General features: G+C 42.4%; 2 protein-coding genes and 1 long non-coding RNA gene across 9 annotated transcripts in view; 2 read left to right on the plus strand and 1 right to left on the minus strand.

Annotated features, from left to right (window-relative positions):
* The first annotated feature begins 1,269 nt into the window (after positions 1-1,269).
* FXN (frataxin) lies at positions 1,270-13,352 on the plus strand. Of its 5 annotated transcripts, XR_014576597.1 has the most exons (7): positions 1,270-1,620; positions 2,714-2,796; positions 4,183-4,303; positions 7,770-7,867; positions 8,273-8,381; positions 10,518-10,600; positions 11,196-13,352. XR_014576597.1 is itself a non-coding variant. In XM_083817093.1 (6 exons), the coding sequence occupies exons 1-5, from the start codon at positions 1,492-1,494 to the stop codon at positions 8,379-8,381; spliced, it is 540 nt and encodes a 179-aa protein (XP_083673219.1). In that variant the 5' UTR covers positions 1,270-1,491; the 3' UTR covers positions 11,196-11,332. The 5 variants fall into 5 exon arrangements, 4 of the variants coding, with proteins under 4 accessions (XP_083673219.1, XP_083673221.1, XP_083673218.1 ...); XM_083817093.1 differs by lacking the exon at positions 10,518-10,600 and having other exon boundaries at positions 11,196-11,332; XM_083817095.1 differs by lacking the exons at positions 8,273-8,381; positions 10,518-10,600; positions 11,196-13,352 and adding an exon at positions 8,427-8,729.
* LOC310889522 lies at positions 12,457-15,726 on the minus strand. The gene is made up of 2 exons (XR_014576600.1): positions 15,586-15,726; positions 12,457-15,363 (listed from the first exon to the last, which is right to left on the minus strand). It is a non-coding gene; the product is annotated as an uncharacterized lncRNA (long non-coding RNA).
* Positions 15,600-25,184, plus strand: part of TJP2 (tight junction protein 2) — a 65,734-nt gene continuing 56,149 nt past the window's right edge. Inside the window, exon 1 of one of the 3 annotated variants that reach the window (XM_083817082.1) lies at positions 15,600-16,409. The gene's annotated coding sequence lies outside the window, so the exon portion shown is untranslated. Of the gene's footprint in view, positions 16,410-16,535; positions 17,001-25,184 lie in introns of those variants that run through there. The other 2 variants (XM_083817083.1, XM_083817084.1) reach the window with 2 other exon arrangements.

Consider the following 25,184-nt stretch of genomic DNA (forward strand, 5'->3'; position numbering starts at 1 on the left):
TGCTAATAATGAAGATAATGCTCCATCTACTCTAATTTATTGACTTGTTATTAACTTAGAAACAAGAGATGGGCATTTCCTACTGAGAGTTGCATATGACTCTCATGCATATCACCATTAAAGAGAAATCACTGAAACTACCTGGAAACCACCAGAAAATGTTTTATAGAAATGGCAAACTATATAGGATGCTGTATAGGAATGGCAAAGTGTAAGCAAACACTATCTTTTACTAAAACAAACAAACAAAAGCGTTCTTCCAGCTGCTTTACCCTCTCCCCACCAACGTATGAAAAAGGAACTGTTTATTTTACTAACGTATTTTTTTGACTGATAAAAGCTATTTCTCCCTGCAAGCCTTATCTCAACATTTAGACCACTATAGCTGCAAAAACACAACTAGTTTCTTCCAGTAGTGATAAGCATGTGGGATCAGTCTTCAAGGAACAAGAGAGCATCTTGTGTCTAGATGACATATAAAAACTTCAGTGGCAGAATGCAACAAGGACGCAGGCCCCCATACAGTCTGAGGGAAGGCACTGGCAACTAAACAGCACTCAGGACACTGCTGGAAAGAGACGGGGTGGCAGAGATCAGTTACTTGGTTTGGTAAAACCACTTTTAACTACACGCTTCAAAGTCTCAGTTGAAATTTGCACAACCTACTTGAATTCTCTGGGTTTTTGGCTTAAAGTGAAAGACAAAACAAAACAAAACAAAACAAAAAAACAGCTAAGTTTTGCTGAAAAAGCTGACGGCTTATTTCCTAAAGCATTGCGAGGTGCCAGCTGTTTACTCGAGTGAGAGTTTTAGACATGTAAAAATGCAGCACACAGTAATCAAACAGTAGTACTTGTACATTTTATGTATTTATGATTTTACTTGCAATCTGTTGCATCTTACAGTCCTGTTCTGCGGAAGGATCTGAAGTGAAATTTTTCTGTGTTCTCACAGATTTATTTATTTTTTAATAAACTTTCACATCAGAGTTAATTTTTATCCCTCATCTCCCTGGTGAGTCTTTTTTTTTTTTTTTTTTTAATGCAAGTAACAATAAAAGACGCCTAGCTGCGACTCCTGGCAGCCTCGCACATCGTTAACAACGCAATATAATCGGCAACAAAATAACTAAACAGGAAATTGACCAGCCCTTCTGCTCCTTTCTGAAGCAGACCGACAGCTCTCCTCAGACGTGCCGCCAAACACACGCCGGCTGTGGCACACAGCGTGCTTCATTTCCCCTTCACGGGACAACGGGTAACGTTTTTTTCGCAAGTATCTCTCATTTCAGACTGTTTTGCCGGGCCTGCGGCCCGAGCCGGGGCAGCCCCTCGGGGCGGCCGGGCCCAGCCGCGCTGCTCCCCGCGGCGCCGGCGGAGGGCGGTAGCGGCCCCGCGGCCTCCCGTTCGCCGCCGCCGGGCCGAGCCGGGCCGAGCCGAGCCGGGCCGTGCTGGCTCCTCCCCGGCCGCTTCCTCAGCGAACGGCGGCGGCATGTGGAGGCCGGGGGCGGCCGGCGCCGTGCGGGCGGCTCGGCGGGCGGCGGCGCGGCGGCGGAGCGCAGGCCCCGGGGGCGCCCCGCTGGAGGGGGCCGCCGCCGCCGCCGCCGTCCGGGGCCGGGCGGTGAGTGCGAGGCCGGGAGGGAGCCAGGGGACGGAGCGGGGCGGCCTCGGGCCTGCCGCGCACCCGGGGGGGGCTCCTCCGGCCCGGCGGGTTTGGAGCCCGAGGTGCCCGAGTGCGGCTCATGGGCGGGCGCGGGGAGCGGCGGCGCGGCTCGGCTCGGCTCGGCTCGGCCGCGGCGGCCGAGGTGGGTGTCCTCGTACGGAGGGGTGCCGGGGTGCTGTGCCTCCGGGTGCAGGAAGAGCTTCATCATCAGCCGCTCAGGGCGTTGTGGTGGTCGGCAAAGCCCTGTGCGTGCACGTGGAAAGGCAGCAGGAGTGCTGTCCTAACCGTTCAGCCGAAAACACGCACCGTCGTGGCGTGGGCGGGGAAGCAAAGGGCAGGCATGCCGCCTGCATTTCTTGGCAGGTAGCACGGGTGCTCCCGCGAGCGTGTTGCACTTGGGGATCAGCGTTACTCACACCCGCGTTGATGTGTGCCTTCCTCAGCCTCAGGGCGGCTGCCCGTCGCTCTCCTTTTGTCTCAGGTTGCCCACACGTTGACCCAGCTTTTCTGTCATTTTGATCTGTATTAATCTCCTTTAAACGCGAGAGAAATTATAAATAAATCAGCTTGTTGCAGAGAAGAGATCTGGAATATGGCAAGTGGTGAAAGTCAGCTCTTAACGTCCGTAAGCGAGGAGCGCTCGGGGCTCCTGTGCATTTCATTTGGATGTGCTGGTGGCTGCTGGCAGGGGGACACAGGGTGCTGACAGTGAAGCGTCCGAGTAGTTGATGCTTGTAGAAATCCTGGCCTAAACCAGTTGTCTGAGCCTCCTCTGTAATTCTGTGTTATAGCGATAGAAAATAGCTATTTTAAAATTAATTTTTTTCTCACTAGCTTGTAACAGAAAACAAGGATATTATAGATTGGCTCAGTCATCCAGGGACTAAAGCTGCATAATTCTTTCTGTATTAGCTCTGTAATACAGAATGTAAATATTTTACTTGAGGATGGCAAGGTCTTCCAACCTATTTAATTTGTGTGACCAGTATGTAACTCATAATCTTCGTATTTTAACTTTTAATTCCCTTTTACTTACACATATTTTCAACAGCAGTTACAATGTGCTTCAGAGCTGAAGAGCAGGACTGTTCAGTTTATGAATATAAGAAATGCAGGAACTCTGAATGACAGAAGGTAAATTTTATTCTGAGAATATTCTGAGATAATATTATTCATATGAAAATACTGCCTTTGCATTTTAAAACAATTGTAGACATGGTGCGGCTATCAAATTAATATAATGTTGATATGGTGATTCACGGGAAAAGTATAGTTCTAGGGAAGATCATTTTGTGTGAGTTTGGGAAGGAAACAACTCCTGTACCTGAAGGTGGGTGTCTAGCACCATTTCGTGTATGTCAGGGAACATGAAATTTGTGCCTTTCACAGGCAGGACGTGACACGGTACCCATGAGAGACTTCTCCCTGTACAGTGCTGCAGTTGGAGGCCCAGTGAAGTATTGTGCAGATGTCTAGAGTGGCGCTTACCATTAAGTACCTGAATTGCATCCTGACTCAGTACATGAGTCCTGCCTAATCCTAAGGCCTTCTGTTCTCCAGAACTTTGGGTATTTCTGTGGTATCCCTGACATAAGTGGTGTGGAGTGTGTTTTAGTAATTGACTAATAAGAAACGTTTTTAAAGAGTACATTCTACATCAGGTGAAAGATACCAAGTCCCCATAGATCACAGTAACTGCTGTTTTGCCATATCTCTTAGCAAAACAAATGATTTCACCAAATTGTCTGTTAATAGAGATACCAACTACACACTCAGTTAAAAGTTGACACTGCTACAGATAGAAAAACTTAGGTGATTTGATTGCATTTCTAGACTGCTCCCACTAACTTTTTTTTACTGACTTAAAGAGGATAACAGAAGCGGTTTCATAAGTGTTGTAAGCCTTATGTAATGGCTACAAGGGTGTTTTGAGACGCTGAAGAAGAAGTTGATTGTAAAAGCATTAGTTCCTGTGTACATTTTAAATGATATCCAGTTACTGGGCTGCATTGGTAACTCCAGGGGAGAAATCAAATGCTGCATGTAGATGTGACATTTGACATTGATGTTCCTAAATCTCTGCTTGTAGCTACATTTGGTTCCTTATAGTCAAATTACTTGTGCTTCTAAACAGGAGGGTCTTGTGTCTATCCATAGAGTTTCAAACAGTAACTATGGCTTAGTTCTTACAGAAAGTCCTTTTATGAAGATGCCTTATTTTGACACCTAACTCTATCTTCCTAATATTGAGGTCACTAAAAAAAGAAGTACACGGTCTTTAATTGGAGTTCTCTACTACCCAAATATTAAAATTCCACCTCCATTTATAAGGTGTGTTGTTACCTACCTACATCACCTTAAGAAAAATAACTACTTGTTTAATGTGATTGTTTCGTGGTTTCCGTGTCCTCCAGGGACACAGTCTTGGTATTTTTTATTATATGAAAATTCTGAAAATGCAAAATTATATGAAAAAGTCCATGTTTTCCTCCTAATTATATGATTGTATGTTGTTTATAGCTCTTTAGATGAGACCACTTACGAAAAACTGGCTGAAGAAACACTGGACTCCTTAGCAGATTTCTTTGAGGACCTAACAGATAAGCCTTTTACCCCAGAAGATTACGATGTCTCTTTAGGGGTATGTTCTAAAGATTCTGTTAATACTTTTAATTACTGTAGATTTTTTTCTTTGAAAGAGAATTTTAAACTAGTCACCTTAGGGACAGAACTTAAAAAGTATTTCTTTTACAGCTTTACTGCTAAAAATACGCCTCTTTTACTGACTATTTTGGTAAGAAGTGACATGCAGTTATCTGATTTGACGATTTAAAATGTTTAGTCTGTAGGGAAAGGCATAGTATAGAATAATGACTGAGCCCAAGAGGAGATAGAAACTGATTTCTGATTCGACAGTGCCCTCTACATTTTTCTAAACTTACATTGACTTCTGGAATCAGCAACCTGTTCCCTCAAGGTAGATGCTAGGGCAGGCCTATGTGGTGTAGTATGTGTAAATCATGTTACTGGTAGAGCAGTTTCATTGATGGCCATGAGTACTGAGAGGGAGCATGTGCCTTCAACAGCCATGACAGATTATGTTTTATCTGGCGCTGATGAAGATTGAGCCTGTGGTGGAGAGGAGCAACAGAGGATGTCTCAACAGGTTGTTGCAAAACTGAGAAGTGAGCGTGCACAGGGAATAGGCTCCGGTCACATGAGACGCTGGGTGTCTGATAGCGTGATAGTTGGAGCCTTTAATAGGTCACCCACTCAAATTGCTTTACAAAGTGACAGATCAGAAATGGCCATTGTATTTCTTTAAGGAGTTTATTAGTTTTATATAAAATTCCTGAAATGGATTGTATCGTACAGTCTTACACATGACTTGGAGGAAACTGCATTTCTCCCTACACCACTGTCTGCAGCATAGGTCTTTCCATAAAGCTTTTTTTAATTATTATTTTGCATAACTACTGCGCCCTGTTCATATCTTACCATTTGGAGATTGCTTTCTTCCAGCTCTGTCAGTTAAGGTTTTATGCTCAGGACATTGAACCAGATGGTTTGGGTTGTACAGGGGCTGGGGGAAAACAAACAAAAAAAGAACCACAACTGTAGTTTTTAGACCTTCTCCTGTGTAACTTTGTGTCATCATAATGTTTATTATTTATTCTTCATAGCTAAGATAAACAGTAACGTGTTGTTAGATTCTGTTCTTGCACTTAGCAAATATTATTCCTTGCTTTAATCGAATGTGTAGTAACGTTATGTCTAATTACTTTTCTGGTGAATAGCAATGAATTGTTTAACCATTACTATTCAGTATATTTCAGCATATTATCATCTATTAGACTGATTTAAAGAGCTTAAGACAAACATTAGCAAAAAGATTATCATTAACCTCTTTAGTATTTTTAAACAGTTTGTTATCTGAAGGTTATGAATTCTTTTCTGCCATAATTTTATCTCCAGGCACTGCAGAGTGTTTTGTGCTTGACATTGACTCCGTCTGGGGCTCTAAAGAGTTGTTTGTACATCCATCCTAACTTTTACGTGTACCCCTTTGTTGCACAGACTGTACGATGACATACTGCCTTGAAAGTTTCTGTTCAGAGCTAAGGGTTAAATAGTGCCAGGTTTACCGAGGATAATTCCAGACAAACAGGGCTAGTGCTGCAGCAAGCCACAAGGTGGCGAATGCGGTGAAGGTCTTCCTATACCTATGAGTTCTTAATAAACTTCATTTCTTCACAAGTTATATATTCATGTCCAGGAGGAGGAAAAAAAAAAAGTCTCTTTTAAGGAATATATACGTTTTACCAGCAGCCCCAAAACTTTCATATGATAGTAAAAAACACATGCGGTAGAATTTCTTAAAATATGATCAAAGTATCTTGCATTTAAAGTTCCTAACAGCTCAAGTTGTCCTTTCTAGTATTTCAAAAGTACTGCCACATGTATGGTTAAAAGTTTTAAAAACCCAGCACTAGAAGTTAACCTTTACTTAATTTGCAATGACAGAGCAACAGTATTCTGCCACAGCTGACACGTAATGTAAGTGATGATATAAAATTTTGTTAACTCTTTGGAAACCAATTTATTTTCAGTGCTTTTGTAGCATACAGCTTAACATCATGCTGAATACTTATATATGGCACTAAGGAACGCACAGAAGAATACTGACACCTTTACATCTGTATTCAGGGCACAACATGCTCTTACTCTGCTGTCTATCTACAGATCTAAGACTGATGATATATAGAAGAGATTGAACTGATGACAACCAGAGAAGTAGGCTCTTCTTGCCCTTCTAAACCAATTCCGAATTAACATAACCAGCAAGGCAACCTGATGGCAGTATTAATCAGGGATGTCTTTATTTATATTTTATTGCTCACAGCTGTAAATCTATAATCTAGCAGTACAAGTAAGAGCGTGGAGACTGGAGTAAAGAAAAGTCAGACCTTGAGAATATTATTTCATTGCTGGTAAACCTCGAGATATGTCAGAAATCAGTAACATTGAATTACTTTGTAAGAGAAGGGGGCTCTAAGCTGCTGCACCGGCTACAAAGTAAGATTGTAGGCAGTCACAAATGAAAATGTTTTTTCCCACAATTAAGTGTTTTTACATAGGTAATAGCCTTAGTAGCAACAGTAGCTCTATTAATATATTCTAAGGTGTGAAAAATATGGATGCACCGAAGAAGCTTTTTTGTGCTATAGCACGTGATGTGTTTGAGGAGCTGTAGATTAAATATGGCTAAGCTATTAACTGAATCATAAAATTATGTTCTGCAGGGATGCCATTTTTAACCAGCATAAATTCAAATCATCTGTAGGTTAACTCGGGTCCAAATGTTGTTACTCTTTTATGCTCCTTCAGACAGAAACATTTTTGTCAGCTGCTTTTCAGAACACACTTGTGAAAATGTCAGAGAAATACGAATCATGTTGTCACTAAGAAATGTGAGTAAGATAGAGAACAGAAATGCTTACTAGGATAATGGTCTGAAGCTGGCATAACTAAAACAAAACAGACCTGGAGTTTAGAAGTGGAACATTTTTTAGGTATGATTCAGGATCTAGGCACTTCATCAGAATTACTGGAGAAAGAGTTGTGTTTATTCACTTGGAAACTGTTACAGTTACTTAAAGAAAAGTTAGGTAAAAGCGGATGGATCAGGAATTTAGTCTCGACAGATAAATCTTCTTGATTTGGAACCACACCAGTTCATGGGTAGAAAAAGTTGGGTTTGAGTGATGTTTTAGTCACTGCAAAATAAACTACCAGTTTCAAGATGACAGGTCAAAGCTCAAGAGTATTATTTAAGTAGTGCTATTGTGAATGGTGCAAACACACTAAATCAAACTAACCAGAAGTTTTAAAGTCTAGGTCAGGCTCGAAGATATGCAGGTTGTCTGAGGTATTGTCACACATTGTTGATTCATAACAATCATTCTTCCAAGCTGTTACTGTTTGGAAAATAGTTGGGAATGTGATACAGATGTGTAAGTTTCTGTTTACAAACTGCAGATCATGTAACTCTTGTCAAGTAACAGGATACAAACTTAAATTTTTCACTATTTTCTTTGTGATTTAAGAGTGGAGTTTTAACAGTTAAATTAGGTGGAGACATGGGAACATATGTAATCAATAAACAAACACCAAACCGGCAGATTTGGCTGTCCTCACCCACTAGGTAAGTTATGTGTAAGGTATGTAACATCTGAAGACTGAGTAGAAATGTTCTTCCCCTTTTTTCTTAGCTTTGCATGGATTATGTAATGCCATAAATAGCTCTTTTCTCCAGTATATACTCAAAACATGATTTAATCTAAATGTTCACTAAGATTTTGTTACTGAGGTGTGGGGCATGGTGTAGTATACTGATATGCCCAAATCCAGGAAATGCTTAACAGAATTTTCATACTCTGTTCCAGTCCAAAGCCACTATCTACAGGAATATAGGCTACTCAGGAAAAAAATAATAATAATAATAAAAAATAAAAAATAACACAGCCATGATTAAAAAGGAAAACAAAAACTTCTGTTGGAAAAAGAAATGATGATGTTATAATCTAAACTACTCTTTGTATTTAAACAGGGTGGCTCCTTCCGCTTCAAGCTTGTGGGATTTCCTGCTTTATATGTTTATGTGCTCACCCACTAGTTGTTTTTGTCAAGCTCCTGCACTTCATGGAAGCCTTGGCTAGGTGTGCCCTCTGCCTTCTCTAATGCTATGTTTTGATCCATTGTAGGTTTTCTGGTTGGTTTCACCTGCCGGGGCAGCCAGATATGTGGGAAAATATTGAAGCTGATTCCCCCTTCAAAAACTAATGTGTCCTCTGCCACTGTCCCAAGGAGAGAACTGAGGGAGTCAGTCACCGTTACTGGTGAAGGAACCAGCTAGCTGGAAAATATGAGCACACCCAGTAACTACGTAGGCATACTTCTTGAAGGCTGTTCATAAAGAATGTAGTAATTGCAAAACCGGGAATGGTTTTGCAGTAGTAAAATGTCGTAGTAGGGTTTGCATGGGGAAAAAAAAAAAAAAGAGAGAAGCTCAAGGGAATTTAAGATTTCAAGAGAATCTATTTTAATAGATAAAAAATTTACCTAAAGAAAATTTTAATTTCACTTTAGGGTAATTAAGTACTGATTGGTGCACGTTTTATTAGTCATTTTTCTCTACTGTTAACCTCCTCTCCAGTCCCAGAATCCTTTTTTGTTAAAAATAATGTATTTAACAGGCATGTTACTTTTTAAGGCACTGGCCTAGCAAGCGTATCATTCAGACAAATGCGGGCTGTGTGTCACTCATTCATTTCATATATTTTGCAATAAACAATTCCTGAATCTCGATTTTGCTTAAGAGGACTTTCGGGTCCCTGACACAAAGTTTTCAACCATTTATAGAAACCAAAATTCAGAGAGTTCTGTGAGCAAAGATGTACAAGCACCAGAATAGAGTATTTGTGAATGAATATGTGTTAAAGCGCTAGTATCTTTGGTTGTTCCACTGGTGAATAAAAATACATGCAAGAAACTTGAAAATTTTCTGATGGTGTTTTTCAGCATCTGTTGTGAAAAATGATTCACCAACGAGCATTCCATTTTGTGCTTGCTTAACTGGTAATACAGTAAACAGTAGTGTTTCTTGAAATACGATCACACGTTCACTTATTTCCTAACCTCTGAAAATACATGTTGCAACTCCAGCAAATACTGTACGATCTGGAGTGACGTACTGCTAAAATGCAATATACTAGGAGGGGGAAGAAGCAAACGTTACTCTTAGTGATCACTTGCAGTTGATATTATAATTGTGAAATTTGTACAGTGAATGGAGAATTTTGAGTCTTTGAGAATGTATCCCAAGGGAGACAAATTCTGAAGATATGAGAAATATTTTTTTTGTATCCTTTTGACCTTCTGTTTGCTATCATGTATCATACATGCAGATGAACTTGAGTTTCCATAGCTTAATTTAGTTGACAAATTAAAAAAAAAAAAGATGCCTCTGTAACTTGCCAGCAGTGCAACTGCAGTAATTTCTTTTAGCTCCCTTGACTGCAATGAATTTTGAACCTTAATAATGCCTTAAGGTGATATTTTGGTTCTTCTGTCTTATTTTTTTTAAATGTATGCAGACTTTCCCTGAGAGAGAAATTAATACTTAGCCTTTGAAGGCATTTATTAGTGCTCACAAGATCATTAAATGATAAATGTAAATGAAAAAATCGCATTTCTACAGAATTTTGAAGAGTCAGAGAACTGTGGAGGTGTTTCATATGTCGACCTTATCACTAATAGTTACTAAGTAACATTTAAAAATAGTTCAAATGACCAATTTTTTTTCTTTGCCTTCGTTGATTCAACGGTTTGTCTTAGCCTGGTTTTCGTGAATGGCTGCATCCCATTCCGTTGCTCTCTGGCTGTAGGGCAGTATAAACATATACTTGTTCTGCAAAGACAAGTGAGAAATGCATGGTAAAGTGACTGGAGCACGTAATCCCAATTCAGAACAGTTCCCAGTTCACGTACAGCAAGTGAGACATCAGTGGAAGTCATTCTGATTTCTGTTTGCATCTGTGACTTCATAGTTTGGTTAGTGGTCTGAAAGTTCGTCATTTAAATACGGTGAATTATTCAGGGTATTTGAGGTTCAGGTTAGTGTTTATGTTTGTAGAGAGTCTGCAGATTGTCCTCGTGTACGTGTAGTCTGTCTTCTTAGCAGACCTTGTATGCAGTCATCTGAGTTCCAAGGCATTTTGTCCTATCAGTTTAAGTTCAAGGATAAGAGTGATGTTTATCCCTGCTGAACATTCCATTCCTTTCTCTTTTCTTAGCTTCTGTAGCTGATGTTAACAGTAGTGAGCACCTGTCAGTCATTGCTCCTGTTTCAGATGTGGAGAATTAGGTGGATACAAAGGTCTGTAATGCAACCCAGGTGTTCAAGTTATTTCCTGATGTTTAATGTAAGGCTGAAGAATCAAGCCAAAAACTATATGATAGCATAGAGGAAAACAGAATTTTCGTGTAAATCTCCCACATGGCAATGTATGTGCTTTCGGATGGTAAATTCTTTTATTGCATCCAAAAAGAAAGTGAGATTGGTGGTATGTGTTCTGCTGTGTTTAGAATATCTGCACATAACTCTGCTGTATCAGCTAATCAACAGCATTAATTCAGCCTCACACAAATATCCTTTGTAATAATTGTGTGCAAGAAGATTATGTGGGCGAGGGAAGAAGGGGGGTAAGGCAGGAAAGTGGGGAGATGTGTGCCAAAAGCAAGAAGGAAAGGAGCATGTGTCTGCTTGTCAATATTGAAAGATCGTGTCACCTTTCAGATACATCTGTTAAATGGCTCAGGCAGGTCTGGCCTTTGCTGCTCCGCTTCCCCACACAAATCCTTCTCCACTCTCTTTCCTTGTCCTGGGCACTTTCTGGGTTACGTTATAAGTACATGCTTCCAGCAGCTCTCCATGAATAATCTGTACTTACAGCATGTGTTTTGCTTTCTAGTGGGCCCAAGCGCTATGACTGGACTGGACGGAATTGGGTGTATTCTCATGATAGAGTATCCCTTCATGAACTACTATCAAAAGAGTTTTCAACAGCATTAAAAACTAAATTGGATTTGTCCTGCTTAATATATTCTGGAAAAGAAGATACTTGATGATATTCTACCTCATGGAACTTTAAAGACTTTAAGCACAAGCCCTTCCTTGTTCTCTGAGTACCTGAGCTTACTGTTTTTCCTGACATCACCATGTTGTGCAGCAATATGAAAATAATACATTTTTCTCAAGTGCTCAGCATTTGGGTTTCTGTGTCAGTGCTTGAATCTATGCCCATGGTTGAACACATGGTTGAGGTCTCCCTTCCTGTCACTGCATTTCTTACTTTCTTACCGCAGAAGCTGTGGATTCTTACTGTCTGTAGTTTTGCATGGACTGGCCTGCCTGGTGAGTTCTGACAAGCGTACAAGTGTCAAACTTTTTTGTTGAGACATTAGCCCAAAACCAAGAAATGCCTCTGAATTACAATGATGTAAGCTGTGGTACTTTGATGCGTTGAAGTAAAAGTTGCTGCTATTGATGGGATTTTAATGTTACTGCAGGTAAATAAGGCATAGGAGTCGAATTGAATGTGTCATAAAGGAAATGACTGTGACAGATGGAAACTTTTCATTTTGTGTGATGGATGTAATTTTTTTCTCAGTATTGCAGAACTTGCTCTTTTCTCCAAATTCTCATTTCTTTTATGTTGGGATATTTTTCTGAGCTAAACTTAAAACTATCAACAGGTCTGTATGGTTGTAAGCATCATATGAACTCAAAAAGGCTGGTGTGTAATGTTTAAGCTGTGCAGCAATCTTTCTGCAAATACTTTATTCTCTTACTGTGAATTTCTCTTCCTGTTTTTACTCTCCACAGAGTAAAAAGATGTAATTTATTGCCTGTTTTTTAGTTAAGGTAAATGGAGATCCTTTCATGATAGCAAAAATTGCACCACTGCATTTCTTAGGTGAGTGGGCTTGGATTATCTTTTTTAACCATTATATGAGACTTCCCTTAATACCATGTTCATGCAGAAACATTTCCCTTTGGGTTTTCAGATAGGTTTCTAAAAAAAGAAAGAGATAATGAAATAAATTATTATACTCCAGATCTTACACCAAAAAGTTTTAAAAACGTTGAACCACAAGAACACTAACACTTGCACTGCTGTATTGAGTATCCGTATTATTGCCACTGATTATTCTTGAATTGCCTATGAAATGGGAGCACAAAGTTGTTGTCTGATTCTTGAGATAACTTATACCATATTGTAAACATATTTTTATCATGGGGTGAAAAGATGTTCACTGCAAATTACTTTTCTTAGTGGTTCCTCTGACACTTCTGATTAGTTTGTCATGATTCTCTGGCTAGCTGGAATTATTACAGGTGCGATTAATTCCGCTACAGAAGAACAATAGCTAGATAGCATCATTGTCCAGTACTTATATTTAAAATATATGTTGTTACTAGCTATTTCCCACTGTTAATTATAGAATACCATTTCCTTGGAACCAGATCATGATTAAGTGCGCAAACTGTGATCATGTTAATTGTGCAAACTGTTACATGTTTTTCAATCAAAATTTTACATGGTCACTATTATCTGAAATATATACTCTACTGGATGAAGTAAATAAAATGACTAGGAAGTAATGTAGGAATAAAAGAGGCTTTTTTTTTTCCCCTCAAATGAAAGCTAAAGACAGAACATGTTTTTGCTGTTTTGAATTTAGAACAGTAAAAATAATTTACAGCACATGGAAAACAATAGTATTCCAATCAGTCTCCTAGTAACTGAGAAAGTTACTTAGATACATCTGGATAGATGTTAATTATCTGATACTAGAATCAAGGATACTTCCTCTTGCTTCTTTCTTTGCATGATCATATATAACTTGTGTAATTATTTTTTCCTATTGACTATTCCAAAAATTATTTCAAGAAATTTGCATGCAATTGATTCATTAACATGCATCTGATTCATATTTTGGGGTTCATTCTCTGTGCCTTTTCATCTGGCACAGTTGTTCACACCAAAATAAAATTGCATGTAGAGTTCTGAATTCATTGTGTAAAGTTTGATTTCCCACTATGACAATAAAGACCGCGGTCGGGCGTATTGTGCTGCTGGATTATTTGTGTTTCTTAAAGCGCTTACGGCAAAGATTCTATTCAGAATTTGGCCAGCCAGGGTGGGTTTTTAAGAGCACTCCAACCTTCATGTTTGAAGTGCCTTCCCTTTCATCCACAATGCTACTGCTATTTAGGCAAACAATTTCCTGGTTTTAGCTAGCTGAGTAACAGTTGGATTTATTCCAACTGGGGAAGATGAATAGCATCAGCTTGTTAGAATGAGGGTTTTTTTATCCCCATACACAAAATGAATCGTAAGACATGATTCATTTGTGCTCTAATGCTTGCATGAAATCCTAAGTAAGGATGAGGACTCCGTCAGTCACCATGCTTGTGCAGTGGAGGCACAGGAGGAGTTCAGATCCTGGTGACAGACTTCATATTGCCCCAAGACAAATAGGGCTTCTGTACTATTTTTTACTTCTGTAACTTACTTGTAGTAGCAGATTGCTCCACAGTTACAAACCTGACAGACATCATGTCAATTGCTTCCTGCTTCACTCCTCTGGAAATAGCTGAAGGAAAATCCTCTGATACTCACTATGAACGGTTAATATCAGTAAGAATTGGTGTATTACTGGTGGCTTTTTCCCCACAAGACAGTTGCTCTGTCTTCAGTGAAGGAAAGCACAGAGTGCTTTTGAAAGATGAATATTGACATCTGAAACCATACTCGATACTCAGAGAAAGTGAGGCGTGTTGTTCTTTTTTAAGGTACATCTGAGTTTTCACCAATACCTAATTGCCCTTTTGTGCAGTCAGTGATTGTGTTTGTCTGCTTCTGTCCTGCAGCTCCAAAGTCCCAGCATTTCTAACCTTGCTAAAATTGTTTCCTGTGTGCCAAGGAGTTCTTTGGAAATCTTGATAGATACATGTAGTTCAGCTAAGCTTACAGCAACTGCTCCCCATCTGTGGTGGTCATGAAATGCTACATGTGTTCAGCAGGAGTTACGTGCCTAAGTGCTTGTCTGGTGTTTTTTGGTTCATTTTCCTTTCTGCTTGTGGTAATTCTTAAGCAATGGTATCTCTTCCTTGCAAGGTTGTTCCATATGACAAAATCAGCCTGTCTTGTTTCCTTAAAATTCCCTAAGTCCTTTAGCAGCTTCAGTAAACGGGATTTATTGACCGGTCTCGAAGAGCTGATAGCTGAGTAAGGGTAGGGGAATTGCAGGGAGTGTTTGATTACTTTTGGTTTCTGGTTAATGGTTGAACTCTGTGATTGTGGTAACCAGTTCTGGAATGTGTGGGAGTCTTGCAGGAGTGAGTCCTTGGAAGGAAGGCAGAAGCTTGCCAAAATACCTGGAAGAACATTCAAAATAAAAAAGGAAGCATGGGAGGAGCAGAAGAAAAGGCTATCAGGAAGAGATTAACTGTGCACATTGGCTGACGTTGGTGGCAGGGCAGCGAAGAGACCAGAGGCAAGCGGCATCATGTTGTGGCACCTTAGGGGATGATATTTTAATTTCACGCTGCACACCACTACTTACAAGTGTAGCCAATCAAGCAGATGTTCCAGTCCATGTTGCTATTGAGGCTTTTTATTTAACTCCTGTTTAAAGATAAGAAAATGTTGTCTAGAGTTATGTTCCTCTCTATCCCAAATTGTCTTTTATGTAAACTGTACTCTTGGCCATCGTAAAACAAAGGCGAGATTCATGACCTCTACCAAAGGAGACAGGCATTGGAGACTGTTTTCCTGGGGGAAGAATAAACAGAGCTATGAACAAACACAGTTTTTCAAACAGTTATTAATTACAAACCTTTTTTTGGAGTTCAGCTTAAGGAACGACAGACACAGTTTAGATGAGGAAACAATACATGTTTAAAACAGGCCATATAGTGTCGTTGCTGCCCTCTCCAATTTGCTGAATTTTTAAAAATTGTGTCATGGTAGTTATGCTACGTGGTCAGTATTACAATGAGTACTTTTGTAAACACTGTTAGTTTCCAGATGTATATTCTTGTACAAGCCGCCGGTGTTCTCTACTGTCCTACTAAAAAAAAAAAAAAAAAAAAAAGGAATACATTAAGTATGATAATATTATTACTCCTCTTCAGAACATTTCAGAGCCATTAACTAAGTATCATAAAGCCACTGTTAGAAAAGCGTCTTCAGAAAAGGAAAACATTTATAGAACTAACAAATGAAGTTTTTTAAACATTCATTAAGGAAGTAGACACCGAGCACAGCGTAAACCAAATAGTCTGACACATACCTGGATGTCAGACTAAGTTTCCACTCCTTAAGCCTCGATTCGGGTTGCTTGAACACAATGTTGTAGTACTTACTGATCCCAGATCCTCTCGATAGCTGACAGAAAACATCAAGTTACTGAAGTCCCTTTTTCTAATTTTTTTTTTTTTTTCCGTTTAGGGCGTTTAGACTGGAACAGTCAAAGACTACAGCATGCGCATGCATGTTAATTATTAACTGTAGCTACAAGCAGGACTTTTCAAAATAACATTTGAACACAGTCTGGTATTTGGTATCAATAAACTGGGCTCTTTCTGCTCGCTGGGCCTGCTTCCAAAGTCCAGCGCCTTCACGAAGAGCACTGTTTGCCTTCTTTATCTTGGTTTCTGTATGAGGCATGCTGCACAAACATGCCGTTCACCTGCTTAACGAGGAAGAAACTAGGTCGGAACTAAGAATGCTTTGGGAATCTGGAATATTTAGCAACTAGAAAAACCATCTGCCCTTTCTCAAGGGCAGCTAACGCGAAGCCAGAGGAGCTCCGAGCAGGTTTTGTTCCTCAGATCTGACATTGAGGGAGAGCACGGCTTAACTTTGGAGAAGCTGGCGTGGGGTTCAACCGCGGCAGAGGGCAGATAAGGAATTCTTTGTGACATTTCGTGCTGCACAATGGAGAAGAAACACGACTCCGAAGAATCCAGTTAGGGCTGTTCGGTCTTGCCTTCCTCGTTCCCGCTGCAGGAGGACAGCAGCGATCGCAGAAAGCCGATACCGGGGGCACTGCAGGGCTCGCAGGGTGACGAGCGCCGCGGGGGGACCTCCGCCGGGGCTCTCCCGGGACAAAAGGCAAGGAGGACGCTCAGAGCCACGCGCGGTGGGGCGGCCGCGCCGCCTCCTCGCACGGCTCTTCAGAGGCCACCGAGCCGGGGAAGTTCGCGGGGCCGAGGGGGGGCGCGGCGAGAGGCCGGGGGCCGAGGCGGCCGGGGCGGCCCCGCCGCCGTGAGTGACTCAGCGGCGCGGAGCCGGGCTGGGGCCGGTATTTCCTGTTCGCCGCCGCGGGGCCGGCAGGGCGGCAGCGGCACCGCAGCCCCGCCAGGCGCGGGGCGGGGAGGGAAGGGGCGGCGGCGGCCGCAGGTGGGGCCGCGCTTCGCACCCCCCCCCCCCTACACCGGCACGGCTCGGCCTGACCCAGCCCGGCCCCCCCGCCCCACCTGGGGGCGAGGCCGGCACCTGCGGCGGGGCGGGAGCCCGGGAGCCCGCCCCGCGCCCCGGCAGGAAATCGCCCGGCGGGGCGGGAGCGGAGCCGCGCTCCTCGGCGGGCACGGCACCGGGACGGGACGGGACGGGACGGGAGGCGGCGTGAGGCGAGGGGCCGGCCGCCCTCTGCCGCTGCACCGGGGAGACCTCCGCGAGCAGGCGAGTAGCCCCGGCGGGCAGGTGCGTCCTGCCGAGCCGAGCCGGTCGGGGGAGGTCTGAGGGAGAGGAGCTGCGGGACAAAGGGGCCAGCCCGGGGCTGCCGCGGTACCCACACCGCGCCCGGTGCCCGCGTCGGGGCGGGTCGCCCCCCGGCTCGCCCCCGCCTCAGCCCTGCCTCCCCGGGTGTGTTGCTCGGCGGGGAGGCAGCTGCGGGCTGCCCGGGCGCGCAGGAGTTTCGGGGTCGGGTATCGGAAAACTTTCTCGCTTCCCCCCCCCCACCCCGTGTCGCTTCCCGACTGCGGGCGCCTGAGTATCGCTGCCGGGAGCGGTGTGCCGGCTGGCGCCGGGTCCGGCTGCGTGAGCGCCCCGCAGCTGGGCTCCAGCAGGGGCCACCCGAGGTCTGCTTGGGTTTCAACTTGGGGTGTGATTACCAGGGTGGGATCGGGGCAAATTAAAGTGGCTTAGCCTCTCTTTTATGCAGCAAAATCTTTTTTTTTGTTGTTGTTTTTGTTTGTTTTTTTTTCCGAGGCAGTTGTTCAGGGCTGTGATTCAGCTGTGATTCAGAGGGGGAGGGGGGGAAAAGAAAGCGACAACCACGTATGCAGTGACCGATAAAACTGCTGCTCTTTTTTTCCTGAAGTGTTGGTAGCCCAAGGCTTCGTGTGCGAGCTGTTCCAGGCAACACCGCCTGTCAGGATCCACGGGATCAGGTATTAGGAAGCACGGGAAGCTCGTGTGTGCATATTCATATCAGCCGATAGGACATCAGGGCTCTTGAGAAGAGTTTGAGCTGCTGCGCGTGCTGCAAGCACGTGTGCCATTTAGAGATAGTCAGGAAGATTGTACTTAGTGTAAACTAGTGCTTAGGAGGGCTTTCATCAGGCTTCTGAGGAAGCTTTCTGCATGTATTTGACTTTTAGGTAAGTTTACGGTTATAATTGCTTACAGACTGTTATATGCAAACACCTTGTTATGCCCTGTGCCTAGTGTTCAAGTAGCGGCAGGGTCTCCTCTTCCCTTCTTCAGAGGTGCTGACAGGGCATTGGAGAAGCTGCATCCAACTTCGGCTGCGTTCTGCGTTGCCCCAAATTACAGTGCCAACAACTGCTGCTGCACTCAGCGCCTCTGCGCAGGGCTTTTGTGAGACTAAAGACAAGTATTTGGAAGTATGCGGGAGGGTTAGAGTGATCCCAATTCTTTTCATGAACTATAATCTCAGTAGAGCTCTTCAGAATGAAGCATCAAAGTAATTAAGTTTCTGATACTTTTTGATTGCTTAGCGCCCCCCCCCCCCTTTCCTGGTTCAGCGTCTTGTAAGGACAACCAGGAAATCTTTCTTAGTAGTTAAAATAACATAGAAGCATTGGCATAGCTCACAAGCTGAGATATACCTTTACAAAATCTAGATGCGTAAAAGCATCTGAAAGTTCCTGAATTTTAGTAATCTTCAAGTGGGGAATGACAAAATATTCCAGGACTCCTTCAAACCAGCGTTCAGCTTGGTACAAATTTTGGCAACAGTAAGCGTCTGTGTGTGCACGTGTATGTTGAGTTACCAACATTGTATGTCTCCGAAACTTCCTTGTACAGCAAAGGAAACTCTTGTTACAAGACTGTTCTCATTTAATTGCTGAAATAACAGCATTTACAGTCTCAAGGACAGTCTAGCTTTTATCAGGCTTTGGCTGTGTTGATTTCATGCTTTTGTAGCAGTCCTGGGACTAGTTGTTCCAATAAAGGGGGAAAGACAGCACTGACATGGTATAGCAGGTACAGTTTGATGAAGTTAGAAATTTTCCGGTCTGGCTTACTTTCAAGCAGGTGTGAAAACACTCCTTCCTGGGGAAAAAAAATAATAATGTATTAAATCTGATAGTTGATCTTGGATAAGATCAGCAGCTTAAGGCCTGTGAATCATAATCCTGCGTTGCAGTGAATTTCTGTGAATGGCTTCTTGAAAATGAGAAAATCGATTTGTAAAACAAACATTTACGACAGTGAGACTATAGGGCATAATTTTTAAGTCTGTCTTCTGCCGTGGATCTTGCTGTAGTGGAGAATGCCTGGAAGTGGGGAGTTTCCCATAAAGACGGCAGCACCCGAGTGGGTGTTGCTGGTTTTGCATGGCCACGCTGACGCAGTGCACCGGTGCATGTCGTCATTCACAGTTAAATGTTTGGTTTCAGTCCCATGAGCACGTACTCTGAATTGTTTGTCAGTCCTCAAGGAAGTACTGACGTTTATCGTTTCTGCCCAGGTTTCTCTCCCTGATGCTTTTGCCGTAATACAACTGTTCAACCACCATCTGCTTTTTCAACTATCTGAACCTACCCTCTTCCTCAGAAAGAGCAGCATTGTATTAGGCTCTTGTGCCAGTTCCCTTCTCAAGTATGTCTGCTCCTTGTCCGCAGATTCTCCATAGCTTCTCCTCCTCCTCTAATGGTTGGTATATTTCACTGAGGATCATCACTGAGGATGTCCTTACAGCTAGGTCACACTTCAGAAGTAAATCCTTTTTCTTTTTTTTTTTTGGGTGGGGGGGGGGGGGGGGGGGGGGTGAATACGTAAGTTGTGATTTATAACTTGCTTGAGACCACTACAGATCACTTTACAACTTAAAAAAACAGCCCAAACATTAATAATTTAGTGTGTGTTTTCTTGGTTTGAATTAGATAATTGCTTTTTGAAAGTGCATGATGTTAGGTGATATTTTGTATTTCTGTTTCAAATGAGAATGTGGAGTGTGGCTTCTCCTTTCTGTCCAGCATTACATGACTCTTGCAGCTGTGAGCGTACTTGAAATGTTTATGATCTTAAAAATCACAGAGCTGTGGAAGCTCTGGCCTGATATCTTGTATGGCATCTACCCTGCTGTATATTCATGAGCTGCATGCTTTGTTTTAAGGAAACATGAGCTACCCAAGGCTTCCTGAAATTAGGTCAGGTTGTCATTGTGTATCTGAGTGTTGGAACCTCAGAGATAACCGCAGTTCCTAATCTGGAGCCGTGGAAAGAATGAAACTCATTAGTGCTGTATTTTCACATGTATAACATCATAAGACAAAAATGCTGTGTGATGCGATATTAAGGGTCAGTAAGAGGTATGTGAGGAAAAACATAAAGCCAGCCTGTCTGAGAATCCCTTTCTGTTCAGATTTTTTTTCCTAGAGCCTGGTCTCTTTCTGTACTGTTGCCTGCACCTCTTTTGGACTAGCAATCCAGAACTGCTTTTGAGAAATTTCATTTTATTTCTTAAAGGCATGCACGTTATCTCAGGCGTGGTCTATATGCACATGAAATTTCAGATTTCAGATCTCTGTTTAGGTTTGGCTATGTTTCCACTAAGCCAGGCATGAGATCAGATATTTTGGACCACTTTGTATTTTTCCTAAGACAGGCTCAGTAATGCTTCTCCCAGAATCTTTTTGCTGTCATTTCGCTGTCATGCCAAACTAATTCTTTAACATCAGCCCCCCTTGTATTGATAAACTGAGCCTGAGCTCAGTAGTGCTTCGGGTTCATGTAAACCAAGGTTTCGTGTGTTTGTTCAACCTATTTGCTGTTTGCTTTGCCCTGCTAGTACTTTTTTTTTTTTTGTGAGAGATCATTAGAGAAAACTGATAAATCTCTCCCGTACGTCACTGACAGCACGGCTGTCTGTAGTCCAGTGTGCTCTCTCTGTTCTAACATCTGATTCATCATCTAGCTCTGCCTAATAGCTGGCAGATTTGACTGCTGGTGTCTCTAGCCTCCTTAGCACAACTTTGTATAAGCTGATTCTGAGAATCTCCAGGAACATATGGGCTGTTCGGGCAAGAGATGCTCTCCAGGGAGGGGCCAAAAGCAGTTGCAGCCACTGAAGCTGTGTGAAAGAAGCTTCCAAGTCCTCCTCTTCTCTTTCCATGAAACTTTTTCCCCTATGACCCCCTTCCCAAAAAGAAATACAAAATCTGAACCTTGATGTTCCTTTGCCTCAAGGTTGTTTCCACAGATCAGGCTTTACATAGGCATTGACTTGTTTCCCTTGCTGTTTCTTAGCTGTGTAGCCCAAACAAAACACTTGCTCTGGAAGCCTATTGTCTGTTGTTGTTGTTATTCTTGTCACCCAATAAGCGCGTAGGAGAAGACCTTTGGTTTTTTGCTCTCTTCATGACAGAATTCTTTGGTCTGTAGGTGTTGGAGAGATGTTTTGTTGAGGGATGAGGAAAAAAAGAATTTTCTTTCTTTCCAAAGTAATTTTTGGCTTCAGTGGACAGCTGTTGTCTCCTTTGGGGTTGGGTCTGAAGTGACTGAAGATATGATCATGCTTCTGTCATCAGTTTTACAAGAAATATGCACTACATCTAATTAAGAGAGCATGACTCGTTTTCATCCATTGTGGATTAGAGTAAAGGATGCCTTCACTTTGATGTCTTAAGTGTTTCTTCAATGCAGAAAAGAGCTTTCATCTTTCTTTCCCCTTTCCCTGAAATATGTCTTAGTTTCCAGACCATCCACTGCAAAAATTTTAGACTCAGTTCTAACATGATTGAAAATACATTGAACAATACAGTGAAAATACTCTGAACTGCTTTTGCAGAAGTCCTCTGTAGAAGTTCACCAGGGTGGAAATCACTGCCCCAGCACGTTTATTTTTTCTGCTGCAGCTAAGGAAGCACAGAAGAGGGTACAGAAGGAGGACAGAAAAGAGTAGGGGACTTTGAAACAGGTATAGGAAAAGCTTAAAGTTTGCATGCGTCCTTGTTCCCTATAGCAGCATAGCTTGGTAAGACAGTGATGGGTTCCAAGCCTCGATACAGTGCCACAGTGCGCTGTGGCACTATATATCACTGTATCCATTTGATGGAAGTGCATGTTACTGGATTGTCTTTATTTTGTAAACTGATTAGTAAGTAATTAATGTGGAATCTATGGGGAGAAGGTTGGCAGAGTACAAATACATTGAGTAAGCAAATAATCTTTTTAGCTGAACTCTGAGGTGGTTTGCTGTTATCTGTGTGGATATAGCTGAGGACCACGAGTTCTTGAAGTTGACACATACTTTTCTTTAACAGCTTAATTCTTAGATTAAGTTTGTTCACTTGTATGTTCCCAGTTAGGAAGAATGTGCTATGTTCTTTCAATAAAACTTGATGTTTTTTCCTGAAAAAAAATACTAAACCAGAAGAAGGGGAGTGGATGATAACTCCTCAACAGGAAACAATGGATGAAGGTATATTTTAAAGCTTTTGTTTGCTCTGCAAAAGCAGTCCTTCAATAACAATGGGTGTACTAGTAGCTTTGAATTTCTATTTTCAAACAAAGTTGAAGGAAGTCGATAAACGGTGAGTCAGTCTTTACTCCCTCTAGATATCTGAAGATTTCGTGATACTTTACTTGGAAGAAGCTTGTGTTTCTTGTAGGAATGTGGTTGTGAGCTTTGCACAAGGCTAACCGTGAGGCACCTGTTCTAGTCAGATTTAGTTCCCCAGCGAGTCAAAGAATGGTCCAACGGTGCACTGAATGGTTTCTAAACTTTGCTTATGGCTCTGGCTTTAAAAAACACTTTCAGGAAGTTTTTGTAAGGGAGATCTGTTCCTTAGATCTATAAGGGGAAAAATTTAGGGTCAAAAAAGTGCTGAGGAGGACAGAAAGAAGAAGAAACAGCACTTCAGAGGAGAAATTGCTGTAGTACTGATGTTGATGACAAAACTGACTTTGAAGGAAGGTTGGGTTTGATCAAACTGTTTTTGTGTTCTAGTAAAAATTGGATATTGGCATAGATTACTGCAGTTAGAAGATTCTTGAAAAGATGGAATTGCTGCCTCCTTCTTGTCTTTTCCTTTCCTAGTCAATACTGCTTTCACAATAGATCTGACAAAGCTATCAAAAGCCAGGATGCATGCAAGCTTAATGATATTAACTGTCCTTAGAGACTTCCAGTAGTACTTGACTTTCTTAAGCTTCTTAATACTTTCTATACAGATGTTTGAAGTTGTAGTTAAGTGCTTTTTTGGGACCTGCAAAAGTTAATTGCTTTCTTAATTTCATTTCTGTGTACTTAATACGTTAATTATCTCTCTTAATACATCACAAATTTTCAGACTCCATATTTCTTACAAGTCAGAATGCAAGTAGGTAGGTGGAAACTGAATGCTTCCTTCTGTCAGTCATTTGTAGTTGTACTCCCTGAATCTAAAAAAGGCTTAGTTTTGTTTTGCTCTTCTAAGATTAGTCCCACAGATAGCCTATTAGTATTCATTTGAGATCACAGAATTATAGAATGGCTTGGGTTGGAAGGGACCTTCAAGATTGTCTAACTCCAACACCCCTGCCATAGACGGGGATGCCACCCACTAAATCAGGCTGGCCAGGGCCCCATCCAGCCTGGCCTTGAACACCTCCAGGGATGGGGCATCCACAGCTTCTCTGGGCTTCGGCCTCTTATCGAAGGTAGCTAGTGATAGGACTAGAGGGATTGGGCTCTAGTTGGGCCAGGGGAGGTTGAGGTTGGAAATTAGGAGAAATTTCTTCCCAAAAGGAGTAGTTAGGCATTGGAACAAGTTGCCAAGGGACATGGTGGTGTCACTATCCCTGGGGGTGTTTAAGGAGAGGTTGGACATGGTGATTGGGGACATGGCTTGGTGGATGATAGTGATGGTAGGGCAATGGTTGGACCAGATGATCTTGAAGGTCTTTTCCAACCCTAATGATTCTGATTCTTTGGGCAACCTGTGCCAGTGCCTCATTATCCTTACAGTGAAGATTTTCCTTCTCTAATCTAAATCTATCCTCCTTTAGTTTAAGACCATTTCCCTTTTTCCTATCATTATTATCTGAGTGAAGAGTCCCTCTACATCCTGTTTTGTAAGACCCCTTTAAGTATTGAAAGGCCTCAGTGAGAGGCCAGGCTGAACATCCCCAGCTCTCTCAGCCTTTCTTCATCGGAGAGGTGCTCCAGCCCTCTGATCAACTTCATGGCCCTCCTCTGGACCCACTCTAACAGCCCCACGTCCTTCTGGTGCTGGGGGCCCCAGGCCTGGACACAGCACTCCAGGTGGGGCCTCACAAGGGCAGAGCAGAGGGGCACAATCACATCCATCCACCTGCGGCCTATCCCTCTGCTGATGCAGCCCAGGACTTATGGGCTGCAAGCACACACTGCTGGCTCATGTCAAGCTTTTTGTCCACCAGAACCCCCAGGTCCTTCTGTTCAGGGCTGCTCTCAGTGAGCTCTTCTCCCAGTCTGTGCTCATGTCTGGGATTGCCCCGACCCAGGTGCAGCACCTTGCACTTGGACCTGTTGAACCTCGTGAAGTTCACATGGGCCCACTTCTCCAGCCTGTCCAGGTCCCTTTGGATGGCTTCCCTTCCTTCTGTTGTGTCGACTGCACCACTCAGCTTGGTGTCATCTGCAAACTTGCTGAGGGTGCACTCAATTGTTTATGTCACTGATAAAGATATTAAACAGCTCTGTTCTCAAGACAGACCCTTGAAGGAATAAGAGAATAGAGAATAACTTAGTGTACAGAGGGAGTTGTTGTAGCTGAAGGCTTTAGAAGAAATACTTCCTGTCCCATCTGTTCTTTTAACATTTCTGTGTAACAGTTACGCACCTTTGTAGTAATATAGTTAATACACTAAAATTATATACAAAACATTCATATTTACTCTCTTAGTGTCTGAATAGCATCAAAATAGTTCCTTAGCTGGTCTTCTTGCAATCCACAAAGTCTCCTTAATACTGTCGTTTGGCGGTGCTGCAGCACTTCCAAAACATCACTATTATTGCGATTTGTACATCCACATCCGCCTTTGTAGTTAGTACCTGAGGCCACCTACTTCATGGCTAAAACAGTTTTGACGTAGAAAGTGGCGACAGGCATTGTGTGAGATGCATCTGAACGACTAGTAGGTATTGTAATGGAGTCTTTAGCTTTCTTAATTCTGCAACAAGTAAAGAAAGGGAAAGCTTATCCGTGTCTTTTCTGACTGGATATCACTTCTATTGAGTTCTGGTGGCGAGGAGAAAGTTTGAAAAAAAATCTGTTTTTGTCTTCCAGTGTCTAAAAAATGTCCCAAGTTTTCTGTGCAGATCTCTCTCATTCCCTGGATTGATTTGACAGAGAAGTTACCTAGGGCTCCATTAGTACTTGGAAGATTATAGGCAGCAGAGATTTAGCAAAGGATTAGTCAATTGAAGAGTGTGCATTATCCGGCCAGGCT

Source organism: Anser anser (genome assembly GCF_964211835.1).
Source record: "Anser anser genome assembly, chromosome: Z".
Lineage (NCBI taxonomy): Eukaryota > Metazoa > Chordata > Aves > Anseriformes > Anatidae > Anser > Anser anser.

Bases quoted from the DNA above. Each gene is read 5' to 3' on its own strand.
- FXN (XM_083817092.1), top strand. From the start codon at position 1,492: ATGTGGAGGCCGGGGGCGGCCGGCGCCGTGCGGGCGGCTCGGCGGGCG. The intron at 1,621-2,713 runs GTGAGTGCGAGG...TATTTTCAACAG, and splicing joins CCGCCGTCCGGGGCCGGGCG to CAGTTACAATGTGCTTCAGA. The intron at 4,304-7,769 runs GTATGTTCTAAA...TTGTGATTTAAG, and splicing joins ATTACGATGTCTCTTTAGGG to AGTGGAGTTTTAACAGTTAA.